This window comes from Dendrobates tinctorius, unplaced genomic scaffold (assembly GCF_039654945.1).
Source record: "Dendrobates tinctorius isolate UK_male_01 unplaced genomic scaffold, ASM3965494v1 ptg000133l, whole genome shotgun sequence".
In the NCBI taxonomy this organism is placed as follows: Eukaryota; Metazoa; Chordata; class Amphibia; order Anura; family Dendrobatidae; genus Dendrobates; species Dendrobates tinctorius.
The window spans coordinates 43,498,341-43,517,235 of record NW_027361801.1 but is presented as its reverse complement, the minus strand read 5'-3'; the positions used below and the strand labels follow the sequence as shown (position 1 = coordinate 43,517,235).

General features: G+C 44.3%; 1 protein-coding gene across 1 annotated transcript in view; it reads right to left on the bottom strand.

Moving 5' to 3' along the window:
* The window catches only part of MAMLD1 (mastermind like domain containing 1), a 297,545-nt gene that overhangs the window by 106,401 nt on the left and 172,249 nt on the right, over positions 1-18,895 (bottom strand). Inside the window, exon 2 of the mRNA XM_073543599.1 lies at positions 9,861-11,531. Within this exon, the coding sequence (XP_073399700.1) occupies positions 9,861-11,531 (1,671 nt within the window). The remainder of the gene's footprint in view (positions 1-9,860; positions 11,532-18,895) is intronic.

Sequence of the window (18,895 nt, the reverse complement as noted above, 5' to 3'; positions counted from 1 at the left end):
CCTGGCTAGGGGTTTCATCAGAAAATCGGTGTCACCAGCTGGTGCCGGGTTCTTCTTCGTACAGAAGAAGAATGGAGAGCTACGCCCCTGCATCGACTACCGAGGTCTCAATGCCATCACGGTTAAAAACAAATACCCCCTACTGTTGATCTCGGAGTTATTTGACAGGTTTCGGGGGGCCTGGATCTTTACTAAATTAGATCTGCGGGGTGCATACAACCTGATCCGCATTCGCGAGGGAGACGAATGGAAGACAGCTTTTAATACCAGGGATGGCCATTACGAATACCTGGTTATGCCCTTTGGTCTTTGTAATGCGCCAGCTGTCTTCCAAGATTTTGTCAACGACGTCTTCCGCGACATGCTCTCTACCTGCGGGCGAACTCGTTATTTGCCAAGCTGGAGAAGTGCCAGTTTGAGCAGGAGTCCTTGCCGTTCCTGGGCTATATCATCTCGGCCCAGGGGCTGGCCATGGATCCGGCCAAACTACAGGCGGTAATGGACTGGCAGGAACCCCATTCCCTCAAAGCGGTGCAGCGCTTTTTGGGGTTCGCAAATTACTACCGCCAGTTCATACCACACTTTTCCACACTGGTGGCTCCTTTGGTTGCTCTCACCAAGAAAGGAGCTAACCCCAATGCTTGGTCAGAACATGTCTCCAAGGCCTTCTCGGCTGTAAAATCACATTTTGCTGGCGCTCCCATATTACACCGTCCCGATGTGGATAAGCCGTTTATCCTTGAGGTAGACGCTTCTTCCGTCGGTGCAGGAGCAGTCCTTTATCAAAAGGATGCTCAAGGTCGGAAGCACCCCTGCTTCTTCTATTCCAAGACCTTCTCACCGGTGGAGAAAAATTACTCCATCGGCGACAGGGAGCTGCTAGCCATGAAGTTGGCCTTCTCTGAGTGGAGACATCTCCTGGAGGGAGCCCGGTTTCCCTTTCTGGTATACACGGACCATAAAAACCTGGTCTATCTACAGACGGCCCAACGCCTGAATTCCCGTCAGGCCAGGTGGTCGCTCTTCTTCTCACGATTCCGCTTCACCCTCCACTACCTCTCTGGAGAGAAGAACGTCCATGCGGATGCTCTCTCACGTTCAGTGGTCTCAGCGGAAGAAGGAGAAGCTGAGCCTCGGTTAATTCTCCCACCGGAGAGTTTTACGACCGTGGCTCCAGTTGCCCTCGAGGTGGTACCACCGGGCAAGACCTTGGTGCCTCCTCAGCTACGGCCGGAGGTCCTTGCCTGGGCACATGCCTCCAGAGTGGGTGGCCATTTTGGTAAAAAACGGACCGCCGAACTCCTGGCAAGGTCATATTGGTGGCCACATATGGCTCGAGATGTCAAGGAGTACGTGCAAGCGTGTGTTTCGTGTGCTCGGAACAGACCCTCTAGACAGAGGCCGGCGGGGCTGTTGTTCCCCCTGCCAGTGGCGGATAGACCTTGGGAGATGGTTGGCATGGACTTCATAGTTGGCCTGCCCAAGTCTGGTGGCAGTACGGTCATCTGGGTGGTCACCGACCATTTTTCCAAAATGGTGCATCTGGTGCCACTCGCACGCCTGCCTTCCGCTCGAGGTCTGGCCACCTTGTTCATTAAACACGTATTCCGTTTGCATGGCATGCCGGACAAAATCGTGAGTGACCGCGGTCCCCAGTTTGCGTCTCGATTTTGGAGAGAGCTCTGCAGTTTACTCAGCATCGAGCTAAATCTATCCTCCGCTTACCATCCCGAGACGAATGGCTTGGTCGAGAGAGCCAGTCAGACCTTGGTCACCTATTTACGGCATTTTGTCTCTGCCAGGCAGGATGACTGGGCATCCTTGCTACCTTGGGCTGAATTTGCCCTAAACAATGCGGTGGCCGATTCCACTGGTCAGACGCCCTTTCTTCTAAACTATGGTCAACATCCACGTGTCCCTGTCCCGATGCCAGTGTCCTCCACCGACTCCAGGGTGGTAGACTGGGCAGTGGAGGCCCGGGACATTTGGGATCGCACTCAGGATGCTATCCGGGCATCTAAAAAAAGGATGAGGGCGTCCGCCGACACGCATCGGCGGCCCGCGCCAAGTTTCTCCCCTGGCGACGTGGTATGGCTCTCCACCCGAAACATTAAACTGCGGGTTGAGTCTCCCAAGTTCGCACCGCGATACATTGGACCATTCAAGGTCCTCGAGCGACTTAGCTCGGTGGTCTACCGCCTGGCTCTTCCTCCACATTTGGCCATTTCGGACGTGTTCCATGTTTCCCTCCTCAAACCAGTTCATATGGTCCGGTTTTCTGAGTCATCTGCCGGGTCATCAGACTTATCGTCTGATGAGTTTGAGGTTAACGCCATCGTGGGGCGCAGGTTTGTCTGTGGCAAAAAATTTTATTTGGTGGACTGGAAGGGTCATGGGCCCGAGGCTCGGACCTGGGAGCCGGTGGAAAACATTCATGCACCGCTCCTGATCGCGGCCTTTGAGCGCAGTGAGGCTCAGAGGGGGGGCCATGTTAGGCGTCGGATTCCTGGCACTGCACAGCGGGAATCCAGAGAAAGACATCCTGCGGTCTCCCATTCTCCTCCGACCGCTCGGACTCCTGCTCAGCAATCTCGGCAAACCAGGCATTCCCCGCAGACTCGTTCTGTGAGCCTGGATGTTGCTGCCACCTCTGGTGCAGCAATGATAGCGCAACCTGCTTTGCAGGGAACTGCTCCTGAGGCTAAGTCCTCATGCCGTGCTACTGGGCATGCCCGCAACTTGTCCTCTCAGTGGAGAGCAGGGGTCACATGTGCAGGTCCTATGTCGGATCTGATTGGTCCTTCCTATAGTACTGGAAGGTCCCGGAAGCGCATGGCTATAAAAAGCCCGCATGGCGGCTCGGCCATGCGCTAGTGTAGCATATTATGCTGTGTGTGTATGGTGATGGATGCATGGACTGGTGTCTGACTTATTATGAAACCCCTTCCCTTGGATATTACGAGTGGTGACTGTATGCTGGGTTAGTCAGCTCCAGATTGTGGCAAACTACACGCCACTGAGCCTTCCTCACCTACACTAGCGTCCGTCGGCGCCCGGCTCCTCCGGCACCGTCGCTTAGCGGCTTCAGTTACGGCCGCGCTGCAGTAGCAGCAGCTTTTGGTGTTCACGGCTGCGACGCCACACGTCGGCTGACCTGTGCAGCTAACAGGTTCAGCCTTCACGTCTATTGTATATTTAGGCGTCTCTGTGACTCAACAGAGTCCGCCCTCAGGCTCTCGGGTGACGTTAACCCGAGCGCTGTATCGCACTCCTAGCGTATCTGCCATTGTCCAGCAGCGGTCTTGTCACCTACCGCACAGTGGACCCCGGGCGGCGAACGCGCCTCCTATTATTTATATCTGGTGCGTTCCGCCGACCCTAACAATTGCTGACTGACTAAATACTTTTTTGCCCCACTGTATCTGTCGGGATGTGAACATGATTGGCAGGTATCATGAAAACACCCTATTTTAATAAATAAGAAAGTTACATGACACCTACGGAACATGCATGTTTCCTGAATGGTGAGCGCACGTGAGACGCCATCAGCGCCTATTACCTTCCGAAGCGGAAACGAGAAGCTCCAAACAACTCTTTTAAGGACCAACTTTTTTTTATCATTGTTTTGTACGCTTAGCTCATGTATTGTAATAGAGTATTCATTGCTAATAAATATGTAATTTATTGTTAATAGCTATATTTTATACTTATATTTATTATATTCTTGATGTTATTTTAGCTAAATATTAAAGGGAAACGGTCACCAGTTTTTTCCAATATGAAGTACGGCCGCCAGCACCTTTAAGCCCTCTGTTTCAGCATTCTAGTAAGCTATATGTATGTCCGCAATCCCCACCGCATAGCACATAAAGTGGTCCAGTCTGATGAGCGTCTCTGGTCTTGATCCGGTGCCTCTTCTCTTCCGTCATCATCTCGCCCTGCTTCATGTGAATGACAAGTTCTATATCATCCACACAGTGTCCCCCATCACGGTCCCCCACAGATGCATTTCTGTCAGCCCTGCCAAGGGCATACTAAAGTACGGTAATGTGCATGCGTCAGTAAAGGTCAAAGAGCGCTGGTGACTTGAAAATAAAACTGGTGCATGAACACTACAGTACTTTGCTTTGTCCTCAGCAGGGTCGAGAGAAGTGCGCCTGTGCAGGAGCGTGATGGGGCCACTGCGTGGATGATGTTGGACTCGTCATCCACATGAAGCAGGGCAGGAGGACGGCGAGAGTGGGAAGAGAAGAATCGTTACATCAAGACGAGAGATGCCGATTGGACTGGATGGCACAGTTTGTGGGTATAATAAAATTACTTTTTTGTACTATGCAGAAGGGATTGGTGACTTACATACAGCTTACTGGCAAGTGCTAAAAGAGGGATTAAAGGTGATGGCTGTACTTTATATTTGGAAAACTAGATGACAGGTTCCCTTTAAAATATGTTTTATATATTATACTGAACCTAGTTGTCCAAACACAGTTATGGGATATCTTCATTTCATGGATTCAGGCTTATATTGCTTCTTTCTGCAACCCCCAATGTAGCTATTGCTAATATTGCAATTCCATAATGCCAAGATCCTTCCAGTCCGGAGATGCACTATAAATTAGTTTCAGATCTTTCAAGATTTATTGGTTTTTCTTTATCCCAGAATTTCCTTGCATTTCCTGTTAGCCTATGATCCTCCTGTTTCACAGCTATTCTTGTTCTTATCTTTCTCTGAAATATGCTTCCTTCCTGACCTTTGTTACATCCAGTATAAGCTACATACTAGGAAAAATGAGCATAACTTCTCCTCGTGCTCAATATTCATCTAGGTGGATTTTTTTTTCTCCATAAAAGCAGACATCCTAAAAGTGGAAATGCCCTAAAGAACGGAAAACGACGCAAAAAGAATTCTCACATCAAATATGCAATACATTCAAAAAGTGTAAAGCATCGAATATCGCCCAAATATTAAGACTTGAACATGAGTCAAAGTCATTTTCCGACATACTCTGCATACATTCGTAAAGTAAAGCAGAATGGAGTCATTCAAGACTTTTATAGAAAATGATAAATGCAACAAAACCTATGGTTATAATATTTAAAGAGCAACCATTATTTTTTTATTTCTTAAATCAATAGTAATGTTAAAATAAGAAACTTTGTAATATATTCTTATCAGAACTAACAGGTCAGGCAAATTCTTATCCTCTCTTGCTGACAACTTTATTTTCCAAAAGGTAGGGGAGAAAACAAGGGGATCTGCTACCTTGGATCTAATCTTTATAAACAGGGAGAAACTGGTTGAGGAGGTAAGAGTGGCTGGGACCCTAGGAGGCAGCAATCATGCTATTTTAGAATTTTGGATAACTAGAGGACGAAGACCTGTAAAGACTCAAACTTCAAGGTTAGATTTCAGATAGGCAGATTTTAAAGGGAATCTGTCACCCCTTTTTTCGAATATGAGCTGTCGGCACTGATATCAGGGGCATATCTACAGCATTCTGTAATGCTGTAGATAAGCCCCTGATGCAACCTGAAAGATAAGAAAAAAAGAGTTAGATTATACTCACTGGGGGGGCGGTCCGCTCCAATGGGTGTTGCCATCCCGTCCGGCGCCTCCCATCTTCATACGATGCCGTCCTCTTCTTTCCTTCCTGTCTTGGCTCCGGCGCAGGCGCACTGCTCTGCCCTGTTGATGATGGAAGAGCAGAATACTGCAGTGCGCAGGCGCCGGACCTCTCCCAAGGCTGCGCACTGCAGGACTCTGCTCTGCCCGCAACAGGGCAGAGCAGTGCGCCTGCGCCACGACAGGAAGGAAAGAAGAGAACGGCATCGTATGAAGATGAGAGGCGCCGGACCAGACCTCGACACCCATTAGACTGGACCCCCCCCCCAGGTGAGTATAATCTAACTCTTTTTTCTTATCTTTCAGGTTACATCGGGGGCTTATCTACAGCATTACAGAATGCTGTAGATAAGCCCCTGATGGCGGTGCTGGCAGCTCATATTCGAAAAAAGGGGTGACAGATTCCCTTCAAGGGACTCAGAAAGAGAATCGAAGGGATCCAATGGCTGGATATCCTTAAGGACAATAATGTCCAGGAAGGATGGGAAATTTTGAAAAATAAGATTCTCAAAATCGTTAACAATTCCATAAAGAGGGAAAAATAGGAAGCATTTAAGGAAGCCAGGATGGATGAACACAGAACTTAAACACGTGCTAAAAAGGAAGAAGGAAATGTTTATCAAATATAAGAGGGAGGCATATCTAAAGAAGAATGTAATGCTGTCTGTAGAACCTGCAGGGCACGAATCAGATTATCTAAAGCTGGCAATGAATTAAGGCTTGCAAGAGACGTCAAAAGCAATAAAAAAGGTTTTTCAGGATATGTCAAAAGTAAAAGTCAAAGATGCTATAGGATTTTTACAAGATGAAAATGATGAAATAGTAAGAAAGGATGTTGAGAAAGTCGAACATTTAAATTCCTATTTTGCATCTGTTTTCTCTCAGAAAGGAAAAGTAACATCAACTGATCTTCACTGTTCTATTAAAGGAATAGAAGAATCCAGGCTAATTATAAACAAAAAGATAGTGAGGGAATACTTAGCTAACATAAATGAATTCAAGTCTCCAGGTCCAGATGAATTACACCCCAGAGTACTGAAGGAGATAGCAGAAGAAATTTCTGAACCACTCTCCATATTCTTTGAAAATTCTTTGAGATCAGGAGAAGTCTCAGAAGACTGGAGAAGAGCAAATGTTGCTCCTATCTTCAAAAAAAGGGAAGAAGGTAGACCCAGGGAACTATAGGCCAGTGAGTCTGACTTCTATACCAGGAAAGATCTTTGAACAAATTAATAAACAACATGTATGTAAGTACCTGGATAAGAATGAAGTGATTAACCAGAGTCAGCAGAGTCATGTCAGGCTAACTTAATTTCCTTCTATGACAGAATCACTGACTGGGTGGATCAGGGAAATGCTGTAGATATAGTATAGCTTGACTTCAGCAAAGCATTTGACAAAGTATCTCACACCATCCTTATTGAATAAATGACTAAGTATGGAATGGACAAGGCAACTGTTAGGTGGATTCATAACTGGCTTAGTGATCGGACCCAAAGAATGGTCGTAAATGGCTGCACATCCAGTTGGAAGAATGTCTTAAATGGGGTACCCCAGAGCTCTGTTCTGGTTCCTGTATTGTTCAACATCTTTATCAATGATTTAGATGAAGGAATTGTAGGTACACTGATTAAATTTGTTGATGACATACAGGAGGGATAGCTAACACTAGAGACGAGAGAGAGCGGATTCAAAAAGATATAAATAAACTGGAGCAGTGGGCAGCAACTAACAGAATGGTTTTTAACAGGGAAAAATGCAAAGTACTACATCTGAGCAATAAAAATGAAGAAAGCATATACTGAATGGGAGAAATAGGGCTTAGCAAAAGCACATGTGAAAAAGACTTGGGTATACCAATAGGTCATAAAACAAACATGAGTCAACAGTGTGATGCAGCAGCAAAAAGGGAAATACAATTCTGGGATGTATTACTGGAAGCATACAGTCTAGATCACGTGAATTCATTATCCCCCTCTACTCATCTTTGGTCAGACCTCATCTGGAATACTGGGTCCAGTTTTGGGCACCACATTTTAAAAAAGACATCAACAAACTGGAGCAAGTTCAGAGAAGAGCGACCAGAATGGTGACCGGTCTGCAAACCATGTCCTATGAGCAACGGTTACAAGATCTGGGAATATTTAGCTTGCAAAAAAGAAGACTGAGAGGAGACTTAATAGCTGTCTATAAATATCTCAAGGGCTGTCACATTGTAGAAGGATCATCTTTATTTTCATTTGCACAAGTAATGACTAGAAGCAATGGGATAAAACTGAATGGGAGGAGACACAGATTAGATATTAGAAAAAACTTTTTGACAGTGAGGGTGATCAATGAGTGGAAGAGGCTGCCACGAGAGGTGGTGAGTAGAGTTGATCGACTTTGGTCGGATCGGGTTTCATGAAACAAAATTTGTTTCAGATGAAACTGGTCCGACTAGGGCAAAAAAAGTCGGAGTTTCATTCGAAACCCGACCCCAATGCAAGTCAATGGGGAACAAAAGTCGGCATTGAGTGAATGAATGTCATCCGCTCAATGCCGACTTTTATTTCCCATTGACTTGCATTGGGGTCGGGTTTCGGACGAAACTCCGACTTTTTTGCCCTAGTCAGACCAGTTTCATCTGAAACAAATTTTGTTTCATGAAACCCGATCCGACCAAAGTCGCTCAACTCTAGTGGTGAGTTCTCCTTCAATTGAACTCTTCAAACAGAGGCTGGACAAACATCTGTCTGGGATGATCTAGTGAATCCTGCTTTGAGCAGGGGGTTGGACCAGAAGACCCAGGAGGTCCCTACCAACTTTACCATTCTATGATTCTAGAAAAATCTGCTTCTTTTTTCTCCAAGACTGATCTTTTATTCTCAAAATTCTCAAATCACAATTAAAATCTGTCTTCAGTGAAAACAGATTTTCTCATTATGGAGATAGGAGAAGACAGTTGGTGCTCAATAAAGTTCTATAGAGATCAGTATCTGTAACTTTCAGGAGAACTTGCAGCAGAATGACTGTCTGTCTTTATCTCTTCCCTCCTCGTTCTCCTATCTCAGTAATAGGAGATGCCAGTTGGTGCTTTTGTAATTCTATGGAGAGGGAGGGCCAGCTCAAGGCAGAGGCAGACATTCTCCTAAGGCTGTGTGCACACGCTGCGGATTTTGCTGCGGTTCCGCAGCGGTTTTGGCCGCTGCGGACCCGCAGCAGTTTTTGCTGCGGTGTACAGTACCATGATTCCCTATGGGAATCAAAAACCGCAATGCAGACGGTGCGGAATTTTCCGCGCGGATTATCTGCGGTTTTCAATCCGCAGAAAGAATTGACATGTCAATTCTTTCTGTGGATTCTCCTGCGGTTTGCCATCTCCTCCATTGAGGAGATGAAAAACCGCAGGGCAAAACCGCAGAGCAATCCGCAGGTAAAACCGCAGGTCTTTTGACCTGCGGTTTCACCTGCGGATTTTACAAAATCCGCGCGGATGAATCCGCACATAATCCGCAGCGTGTGCACACAGCCTAAAAGTTTTCTTGAAATGACAAGTGGAGCTCCCCATAGAACTAACTTTATGAGAACTAACTGTTTACATAGTTTGCTCTTTTCTTTGGTAACATATGGATGCGAAACAAAGACGATAAAGAAAAAAGCAGAAGAAGATCTGGCGCCTTTGAAATATGGTCCTGGAGAACAATGTTATTAAAACTATGGATTGCATGAAGAACAAACAAATCAATTTTGGAACAAAATCAAGCCAGACATGTTACTCAAAGCAAGGATCACCAAGCTACTTTGGACACATCATATGAAGAGAGCAATCACTGGAGAAGGACATCATGGTTGGAAGACTAGAAGGAACAAGGCGTAGAGGAAGACCAGCAACCCGATGGCTTGATACTATCAAGATAATGGCAGAGAAGCCCCTGGTGGACCTATCTACACTTGCACAAGATTGATCTTCCTACCGATCGTTCATCCATCAAGCTGCCATGGCTCGAGAATGAGCCGCAGGCCGTTAAATTATACGATAAACTGTCTTCTCCTACCTCAGTACTGGGAAAATCTGCCTTGACTGAATATATATTTTACAGATTTTACCCATCAGGAGGAGAAAAAAGCAGATTTCTCTGATAAGATACATAACAAAATTTCCTATTTTGATGTATACTATTAAGTTAAGAAATAATATAAATGACATGAATCTTATTGACTTGAATACAGCAGTGTACAGATAAAAAAACCTTACCTGTCTGGACTGAGGAGGCAATCCACTGGTCTGCATCTGTCTCTGCATCCTTGTAGGCTGCATCAGTTGTCTTATCTGTTGTTGGAGAAACTGATTGTTGCTGACCTGCGGATTCTGCTGCACTGTTGTGGGCTGATGTTGGGGTTGTTGCTGTTGTTGCTGCTGCTGGAGATAATGGATAAGTGATCCAGGATTTGATGACAAGTTCATTTTCTGGTTACCAGAATCAGGTGCAAAATGAGACAGTGGCTTGGTGTTGTTAAAGGAAAACTGGTCGTGACCTCCTGAATTATCGTTGACTATTGAGGACTGCAAGCCGTTGGAAGGCTGTTGCATAATCATGTTCATGTTTTTTGGCTGGTTTGTGGTCATTGACTTGAAAAGAGAATTCTGTAGGCTCGACTGGTTGCCTGTAGGGGTGAGACTGGACATCAACGTGTTCTGGGGGCTAAATGGCTGTTGATGCAAAGCTGGGCTTGAAAGTTTCTCTGGTTGATAGGGAGGTGAAGGTCCAGCATTGGCAGGTGCCATACTTGGCACCATGTTGTTTTGGGGGCTTTTAATAGTGTTTGCTGGGATGTTGCTTGTTGTAATATTCTGTAATATAGAGTTCTGAGGGCTGAAGGGTTGCTGGTTCAGAGCTGGACTTGCAATCTTTTCGGACACATAAGGTGGGGAAGGTCTGTTGCTTGGGTTGTTGGTTGAAGGCATGCTTGACAACATGGCATTTTGTGAACCCTGTATAGCGCTCCCCTGTAAATTCCCTGTGCTCATACTGGGTACCATGACATTTTGTGGACTGAAAGGTTGCTGAGGAGAAGAGCCAGGTCTGTATGGCGGAGACAGACCTGTAGGTGATATTGTTGGCCAGTTTGGTGTTGGCACTTGCTGCTTGCCTGGAGGTACTTGTTTGCTTGCTGCCAGTTGTTTCAACTGTTGTGCATGCCAGTTTGTCCCAGGCATGTTGGCCATTGATCCAGGTAACATAGGCTGTGACTGACTCTTACTCTGACTTGCAGGAATAGGTGACTGAACAGGCTTACTTGATGATGCAATTGGATAGTTGGTTCCAGCAGATGAAGGTCTAATTTGAGGAGATCCTGCATTTGCAGAACTACAGCCACCAGAGAAATCCTTGCCAGAGATATGGTTGTCCAAATGAGTTGATTGTGCTGGGGAGAGCTTGGAAGTTGTACTTAAATTAGGTTGAGAATGGCTCATGACAAGTGGCTCATCTGGCTTACCTGCCAAGATTTTCTCAAGATCCAGGTCATTTGGAGATGGATCAGGCATTTTGGTTAATTCTTCCAAAAGGTCCTGAAGTTCTTGATCCACAGATTGTAGATTGGGATTTTTTTCTTCATATGTTACTTTCTGACTCATATCTGTGTTTGAGAATGGTGAAGCCATCCCTCTCCCATTCATGTGGTTATTTTCAAGCAAAACTTGGTGTCCACTGACCCCCATGGATGAAGTGCTATGATTGGAGAAAGGAGAATGCTGCAAATCAGAACAGGGTACACTTGAGCTGGTACTTTGCGTTTGGCCCATGGGAAGTGTAACATCATCGAGACAGAGTCGTTTGTTGTCACTTGAAAATATAATATCGTTTATGCCAGAGGACACAGGGGAACTGTCATCTTCCAGCTTTCTCTTTATGGATCCTTGTAGCTGAAAGATAAGAACAGACATTGTTATCTCTATTTGTTAATCACGGCATTTAAGTCACATTAGAAAGATTACAAACAGAAAAAGATAGCATAAAAGATTTTACAAATCTTCATATTAAAATGTCATTGTCAAAATGATTAATACTGTCACCAGGCTGTAATATTTTACATTCGTCTCTTTACAATATGTCAAATGTGAGGAGGATAGATGCTACTGATCCATGATATGTAATTCTTTACCACTTGGTCCCTGATACATGATTCTTATCATCATGTGTATAACTAAAATTATCTATACAAACATTAATCCAACATCCGTCTCACGTGAAGGAACACATTAAAAAATCTTTGCAAATCCATGATTTTAACACAACAGCAATACTGCGATAAATCGCAACATCCCATCTCCTTTTGTGGAGATCACAATGCCTGGACCGACTGCACGTCTTCTGTCCCAAATCAACAGTCTCATATAAACCTGTGTATATTCCCATGAGACTGTTGGCTTGTGTCAGGAGACCAGTGGCAAGTCCTTGTATCTTGGTCCTTTGACAGATCATAAAATACGTAAATCTGAACCTGGACCCTAGGTCATACCCAGGAAGGTCCAGGAAGTGGAGATATGAGATCTTGTTTGAAGGGATCCTAACACCACAAGGCTTCTGTCCTTTTCTTTGGTTGTGACATTGTAGTTTTGCTTTAGTTTCTTGTACTTTGTAAACACAGGGGTCTAGCTCCCCCTTTTATAGGATGTGACGATGACCATCTTGTCTATATAGCTTTCCCCGGGCAGGTTTCTGGTCAGGTCTAGATCCTGCTCTGCCTCCATCGAATTTGAGACCTGCTGGCCCGAATTGGGTTCACCTTGTCGCGGTGAGATAACTTTTAAACTGTTTTGATAGATACAATGTCAATAACAGGGTATTAGTTGCCATGTACTATTACTATTAATTTACTTACTGCGGGGCAACTGCTCATTTTGCTTTTATCTTAGATTCTGCTTCTTAATGACCACAGTGTGAATGTGCTCCTACACATTGTAATTACACCAACATGTGTTTCTGCTAATTTCTTTGGTTTTCATGCGACATGAAGGATATATTGTGACCATCAGTAATTTTCTATATGTAATTAAGTCACAATGATTATGCAGGGTTTACTGTTCAAAACGAAAACAACATGGTACAGAACCACAGATCATAGCTCTCCAGGGACCAGAACTACAGATCATAGTCTACATGGAACAGAACCACAGATCATAGCTCTACATGGACCAGAACCACAGATCATAGCTCTCCAGGGACCAGAACTACAGATCATAGCTCTCCAGGGACCAGAACCACAGATCATAGCTCTAAATGGACCAGAACCACAGATCATAGCTCTCCAGGGACCAGACCACAGATCAAAGCTCTCCAGGGACCAGAACCACAGATCATAGCTTTCCAGGGACCAAAACTACAGATCATAGCACCCCAGGGACCAGAACCACAGATCATAGCTCTATATTGACCAGGACCACAGATCGTAGCTCTCCAGGGATCAAAACTACAGATCATAGTCTACATGGACCAGAACCACAGATCATAGCTCTACATGGACCAGAACCACAGATCATAGCTCTATATTGACCAGGACCACAGATCATAGCTTTACATGGACCAGAATTACAGATTATAGCTCTCCAACGAACACAACTACAGATCATAGCTTCTTGGTATCTTGTAGATCTTGTAGTATGACATAGATTTGTGAGATATTAATTGAGAGGTCACAACTGAGATGACCAAACACAAAGATAGGGTCAACTGTTACATTTTGTCTTAACTAAATATAGATTTTATCTGTGAATTGAACATTTTGAGCATGAATGAAGCAGATTTCTGTATTAAGATATATTATAAAGTTTCTTATTTTCACATGCACTATTGAGTTATAAAATTAAAATGAGAGTTACACTTTAAATGTTAAAATTGATACTTTCCCTTTAAAATAATTCGTAAAAAAATGAAGAATAGAAAAAAAATGTAGCAAGTATATAAATAAAAGCAAACAGAGCAAAGCATTCCAATATAAGTGTTATTACAGTGCGTTCAGCCACTGGTTTAATAGCTATGACCTATGTGTCAACTTGATTAATCTATCATTAACACCACTGCCTCATGTAATGAGGAAAAATCTTTATAGCTCATAAGAAGCACAACAAACAAAGACACCAAATCATCAAGGTGTTAACAAGACTCTAACAAGACAAAAAAACAGCAAAAATAACATTGAGTACATAATTTGACAAGTAATCAAGCTACCTGCAAAAAAACAGACGGTGAACTTGGTTGAAATAAATCTCCTCCGTAGAAGCAACATTAACATGATACACAATGGGCTCTGTTATATAAAGATGTTCAAGTTTTCTCGGTGCCAAATGTGATTTTTTCATTTTTCTAAATTCAAAAGTTTGACTTTCCCTCACAGTTTGTAAGTCTCATTAATTTATCCCCCAGACACACTAAACAGAGGCGCTCATCTTACCCTGGTACCTACACCATTTTAACAGCTGGCTTCCAGTGTTTAGTTGGATGGTACAAAAAATGTAACAAAAAGCATTTTTTTATCCATAAGTGGCCACCCAACAAAATGAGGCTTTAGGCAGCTCTGAAGCTAGCTGAATCACTGGATCTCAATCCCACTGCGCTTCTCCATCACTAGTCTGAACTGTCAATCTTCAAGAACATGCTACCACCAAAGCAAAAAGTGGGAGGCAGAAGAACAATTCGTCAATAAAGCTACATCTTGAGACAGTGCCTTAAAGAATTAGTCTAAGACTTTTATATTGAAGGAATAGCCTTAGGATAGGTCAACAATGTCAGATCAGAAGGGGATGTGTGGCGCCCCTGAGGCTCAGTCGCCACAGAGGTACTGCACCTTCCCCTAAGGTGTGGTGCCCCACCATCCAGGTAAGATGGAGGCTCCTGACCACGCTCCAACACTCGCATCCCACACAATAGAGTAGTTCAGCAAAACCACATTGCGGCTCCTTGCTTAGAGAGAAGCGGAGCACCTTTGGTGGTTCCCTGCTTGGAACACTAGACGTGCTGGGAGGTGGGTGGAGTTTAGAATAGATATAAAAGAGTGGGACGGTTCCAGGATTAGGTTCAGTGAGTCAGACGGAGAGTCTGGGAGAGGAAGCCACTCGGGAGGAGTGGGGATCCCTGGAGGAGGGATGGAGGAAGGAGTGCTGCAGCTGCCTCAGTGATCTGAGCCAGCTGGCACGGGAAAGGAAAGAAGGAGAAGGACATTGAATCGAAGCCTGAGCTTCCATAGAAGGGAAAGGACAAGTACGGAACATAGGAGTAAAAGGGAACATAGAGGACGTGGGTTAGAGGAAGAAGCCTGCCTAGAAGTTCTAAGCGCAAGCCCGGGGCCCGGTCCCCGAGGTTGTATGAACGCTAATGGTTCTGCAGCAGACACCGGTGGAGTAGTGGGCTGTAAATGCACTACTACCATCTAATACTTGAGGGCACAACAGCAACATGGATAGAGAGCCGGGACTCAGGAGTAGAGTCCCGGAAGCAGGCTACAGCTGTCTGCCGTGCAAGTAGAGTTCTTGGGAACATCTGTCAGGAGGAACTGCAGTGTAACTCAGTACTAGGAGATCTTCACACTTAAAGGCACTATAGAGGAGACGTTCAGAAAAGACACATAAGTTGGCGGAGTGTGGAAGGGAGCATTCCATCTTGCCTGGAGGTTGACTGAGTCCCTGACCCAGAGGACACGGCACAGAAGCGGGCACTACGGACTGTGAGTAAAGCTTTGGAACTACATGCCCTGGTGTCCTCCATTCCTTCCTGCGTCCGTCCGCCTGGCACTGCTACATCCCCTGCTCCAAACACTACACCATCTAAGTGTCTCCACATCTACACTGCCCTGGGACAACAGCCCTGCCTGTGGAGGGCTATAACATCATTGCTGCACCACACCATCTGTCCCGGAGGATCTGTCTGCAGCGTCGGCTTAACACCTCCCTTGCCGAACACCACAGGTGGCGTCACAAACTATTAATTTAACTACATTCCACCATTCACAACATCTTCCTATTACTTGGGCGTCCAGGGCCACGGTCCGGGTCACTGCTGCTGTGACACATCCCACTGATACCGGCCCGATACCGAGTACCCCACAGCCCTGGGAGGGCGACCCAGATGGACATCAGGCTGTTGGCACATCCCATGGTGGCCAGATGTAAATACTGTATAGAACCACGAGACCACGTCTCCATACACTGTGTAGTGGGTGATCTGTGGCATTTCAGCTCAGATCCCATAAAGCTAGACATATTTCTCCCCAACTAAGAGGTATAATTTTGGATATGAAACAATGGACGTACAAACCTAATTATCTCAGCTAATTCTGGGTCAGTGGAAAGGAATGCCAGTTTTACGCTAATTATTCACACATTTACTTCACTCGGTGATGAGTGTAATGAACGGATCACTTGGAGCCTATTCTACCAGTTTATCATCTTGGTGACATATTATCTTCTAGTGTTGTATAGTAGATGATTCATTTGGCTGTTTATACACTTGGATTCTAATTAATCAAGACTAGCATTTTGTACTCCAGTCTTGATGAAGCATGCGCTAAAGAAAGATGCGTCAAAATCATTAGAAGGCGTGCTTCTCTTAATTTTAATAATTAATCTTAACAATTTTGGCGTCGTTTTCAGCTGTTGAGCGTCACCACTTGTGCGGCATTAATTATGATGAATTTGTCAAGCACACACAACTACACCCTCATAAAAAGGCCAAAAGTCATAAAAACTTTGAAACATTTGAAGTAGTTTTACACCAGAAAAACTGTGGTGAACCGCTTTATGAATCAGTCCCCATGACTTTTGTTCTGGATTTCTAACTGTGTGTACATTATTTTTTTATGCGGATTTTGATCCGTTTCAAAATCAACATGAAAATCCTTTTTCAAATACAGTTGAAAATTCTTTGATGTGGATTTTGGAGCGAATCCATTTTTAAAAATGCATAAATAAAGCCATCAGTATGATAACATCCTAAGGCTATGTACACACAGAGGTTTTCAAAGACTGAGCAGAAACGGAATGAAAATGGCACGAGCCACAAAGGTCAGTCCAGCGGACAGTACAACAAACACCAAAAACGGGACAGAAAAAGGGAGAGGAAGGCCCTAACAGCAGGGAACGAGCTAACACAGCTTGTGCCTATCCCTAAGCTCCCCTATTGCCCTATGCGGCTCCTTCCCCCTGCTGCCATCACGTGCCAAGTCCCTAGCTGTCACCTCACTAAACCCTGGCTAGTGCACTGGCCTGCAAGGATGCTAGCCCCACCACTGCTGATGGTATAAACACAGGTGGGGTAGTGAAGAGTATGAGACAGATAAGAAGAGAGGAACAAGAAGGTCCCACCACTGCTGCCAAGCTCCACACAGCAGTGGACACGGACTCAGGAAACAAAACTCCACAGATGTAGCAGATAAGCCGCTGGCACCAGAAAGCTCCACACTTCTAGGCTGATCATCATAGGAAAACTCTATTACCAACAGTCAGCTGATGCATCATGTGTCTATTTAAAGGATGGAGGGAATGGTCCCCACTCACATCAGCTGACCGGCAACACAGCAGCTGCCAGCAAGGAAACTGACATGAACCCTTGCTGGCCCAAAAGTAAAAACCACATTTAAATTACAGCAAAACTAAAGCTGTCAGGACTCAAAAAATGAGTCGTGACTCGTGACAGAAAACTCGCTAAGTCCTTCTCCAAACTTCTAAAACTTTGCTTTTCCACTCAATTTCCGCGTCCGCATGCACTAAGAATGTACAAACTAACATATGGAGTATTTGCAGCCAAAGAAAAATAAGTATATAATCCCTTGGGAAACCAAAACGGGAGTATAAAATACTTAGCCATTGGCCTATTATTTACAGAACAACTAGATTATGCCCTGAAGGGTCTTTGAAGACATATTTTGCCCATCAGAAGCTTATAGAAACCTCATATAGTATATATGCTGAGGCTAGAAACAAGCCACAATAAATACAATGTATTCACTAAGGGTTTGCCTGACTTTACACACTGCTACAAAATAATCTGTCGTATTACCTTCATATTTTGTTTCCAAGATGAGCATAATATTCCCTGAAGCTCAGTAAATCTCTGTAGCTTTATGCAAGTACTCGAGCCGTACAAAGTGTACACTTTGAATGCAAAAGTCCTGCGGAGTTTGCAATTTTTTTTTTCGGTAAATATACGTGCTATATGCCTACGGCAGGAGAATTTAAGCATAGACTTAGTAATACCTAAGCCCCTTTCCTCTGTCACAGAGCCAGCAATTCTTAGGAAAGATGAGGTACTCATCCATTTTAATAGCCCCCCTGCAGTTATCCTTTGTCTACTCTCCGCAGACATTCTATTTTAGCATTACATGGCTTATCGTCTCCTTTACAAGATCTTCCATATGCCTCAAATTCACAAGGAAAAAAGGTTGCCCATAACAAGGAGATTTTTTTCTGTGTTTGGCATTAGGTGACAATATGTTGCTCCAATGATTTAATGATTCATACTTCTTGTAATAAGATCTAGAATGCAAATTGTGAAGGAGGTCTAAACCCTTAAACATTACTCTTCTTATGGTATATTCTATACATTGTAGACATATGAGGTCTAACGTGTATGGAACAGCTTGACTAGCCTTAAGAATGGACGTCCAGCCATGTTGAATTTTAAGATACCAGATGCCATGTTCTTCTAGGAATTCAGCATCATAAGAGGTGCCGGTCATCGAATATCCTCTCCCTGTGGCCAGAAATATTCTTACCTGAGAGTACATGTATAAGAAGAATTTGAAGCGTGTGACCAACTTGAGCTTTGAGCAACACAAAGGGGCTGTGAAAAGTTAGAAAATCATATTTCTACTGCATCGGTACATAGGTTGAGTTTGGTATTGCAGGGCAGCTCAACTTTTATTTTTTTTAATATTATTTTCCTCTAAGCATTGCAATGTTCTGCATTCCAAAAAATACCTCATTAATTTATTTTGCTTCCTTCTCTCCCAAACACGATATTCAATGCCCAGTTTATACTCCTACTGCTCAGCAAAGATCACTACACTATAATAAAAAATATCAGAGTAAAAGAATTCTGCTCTCTGAGTACAGGAGTGGGGACAGAAAGGCTCATAGGGGGACTTAACATACACTGAGTGAATATAGTGGATGGATTTTTGTGAGCAGCAGTTGAAAGCAGCTTCTAAAGGAGCTTGAACTCAGTATTGAAACAGCATTAGAGAATTGTGTTTGAGCGTTAAGGATGCAAAATAAAATTGATGCAATATATTACA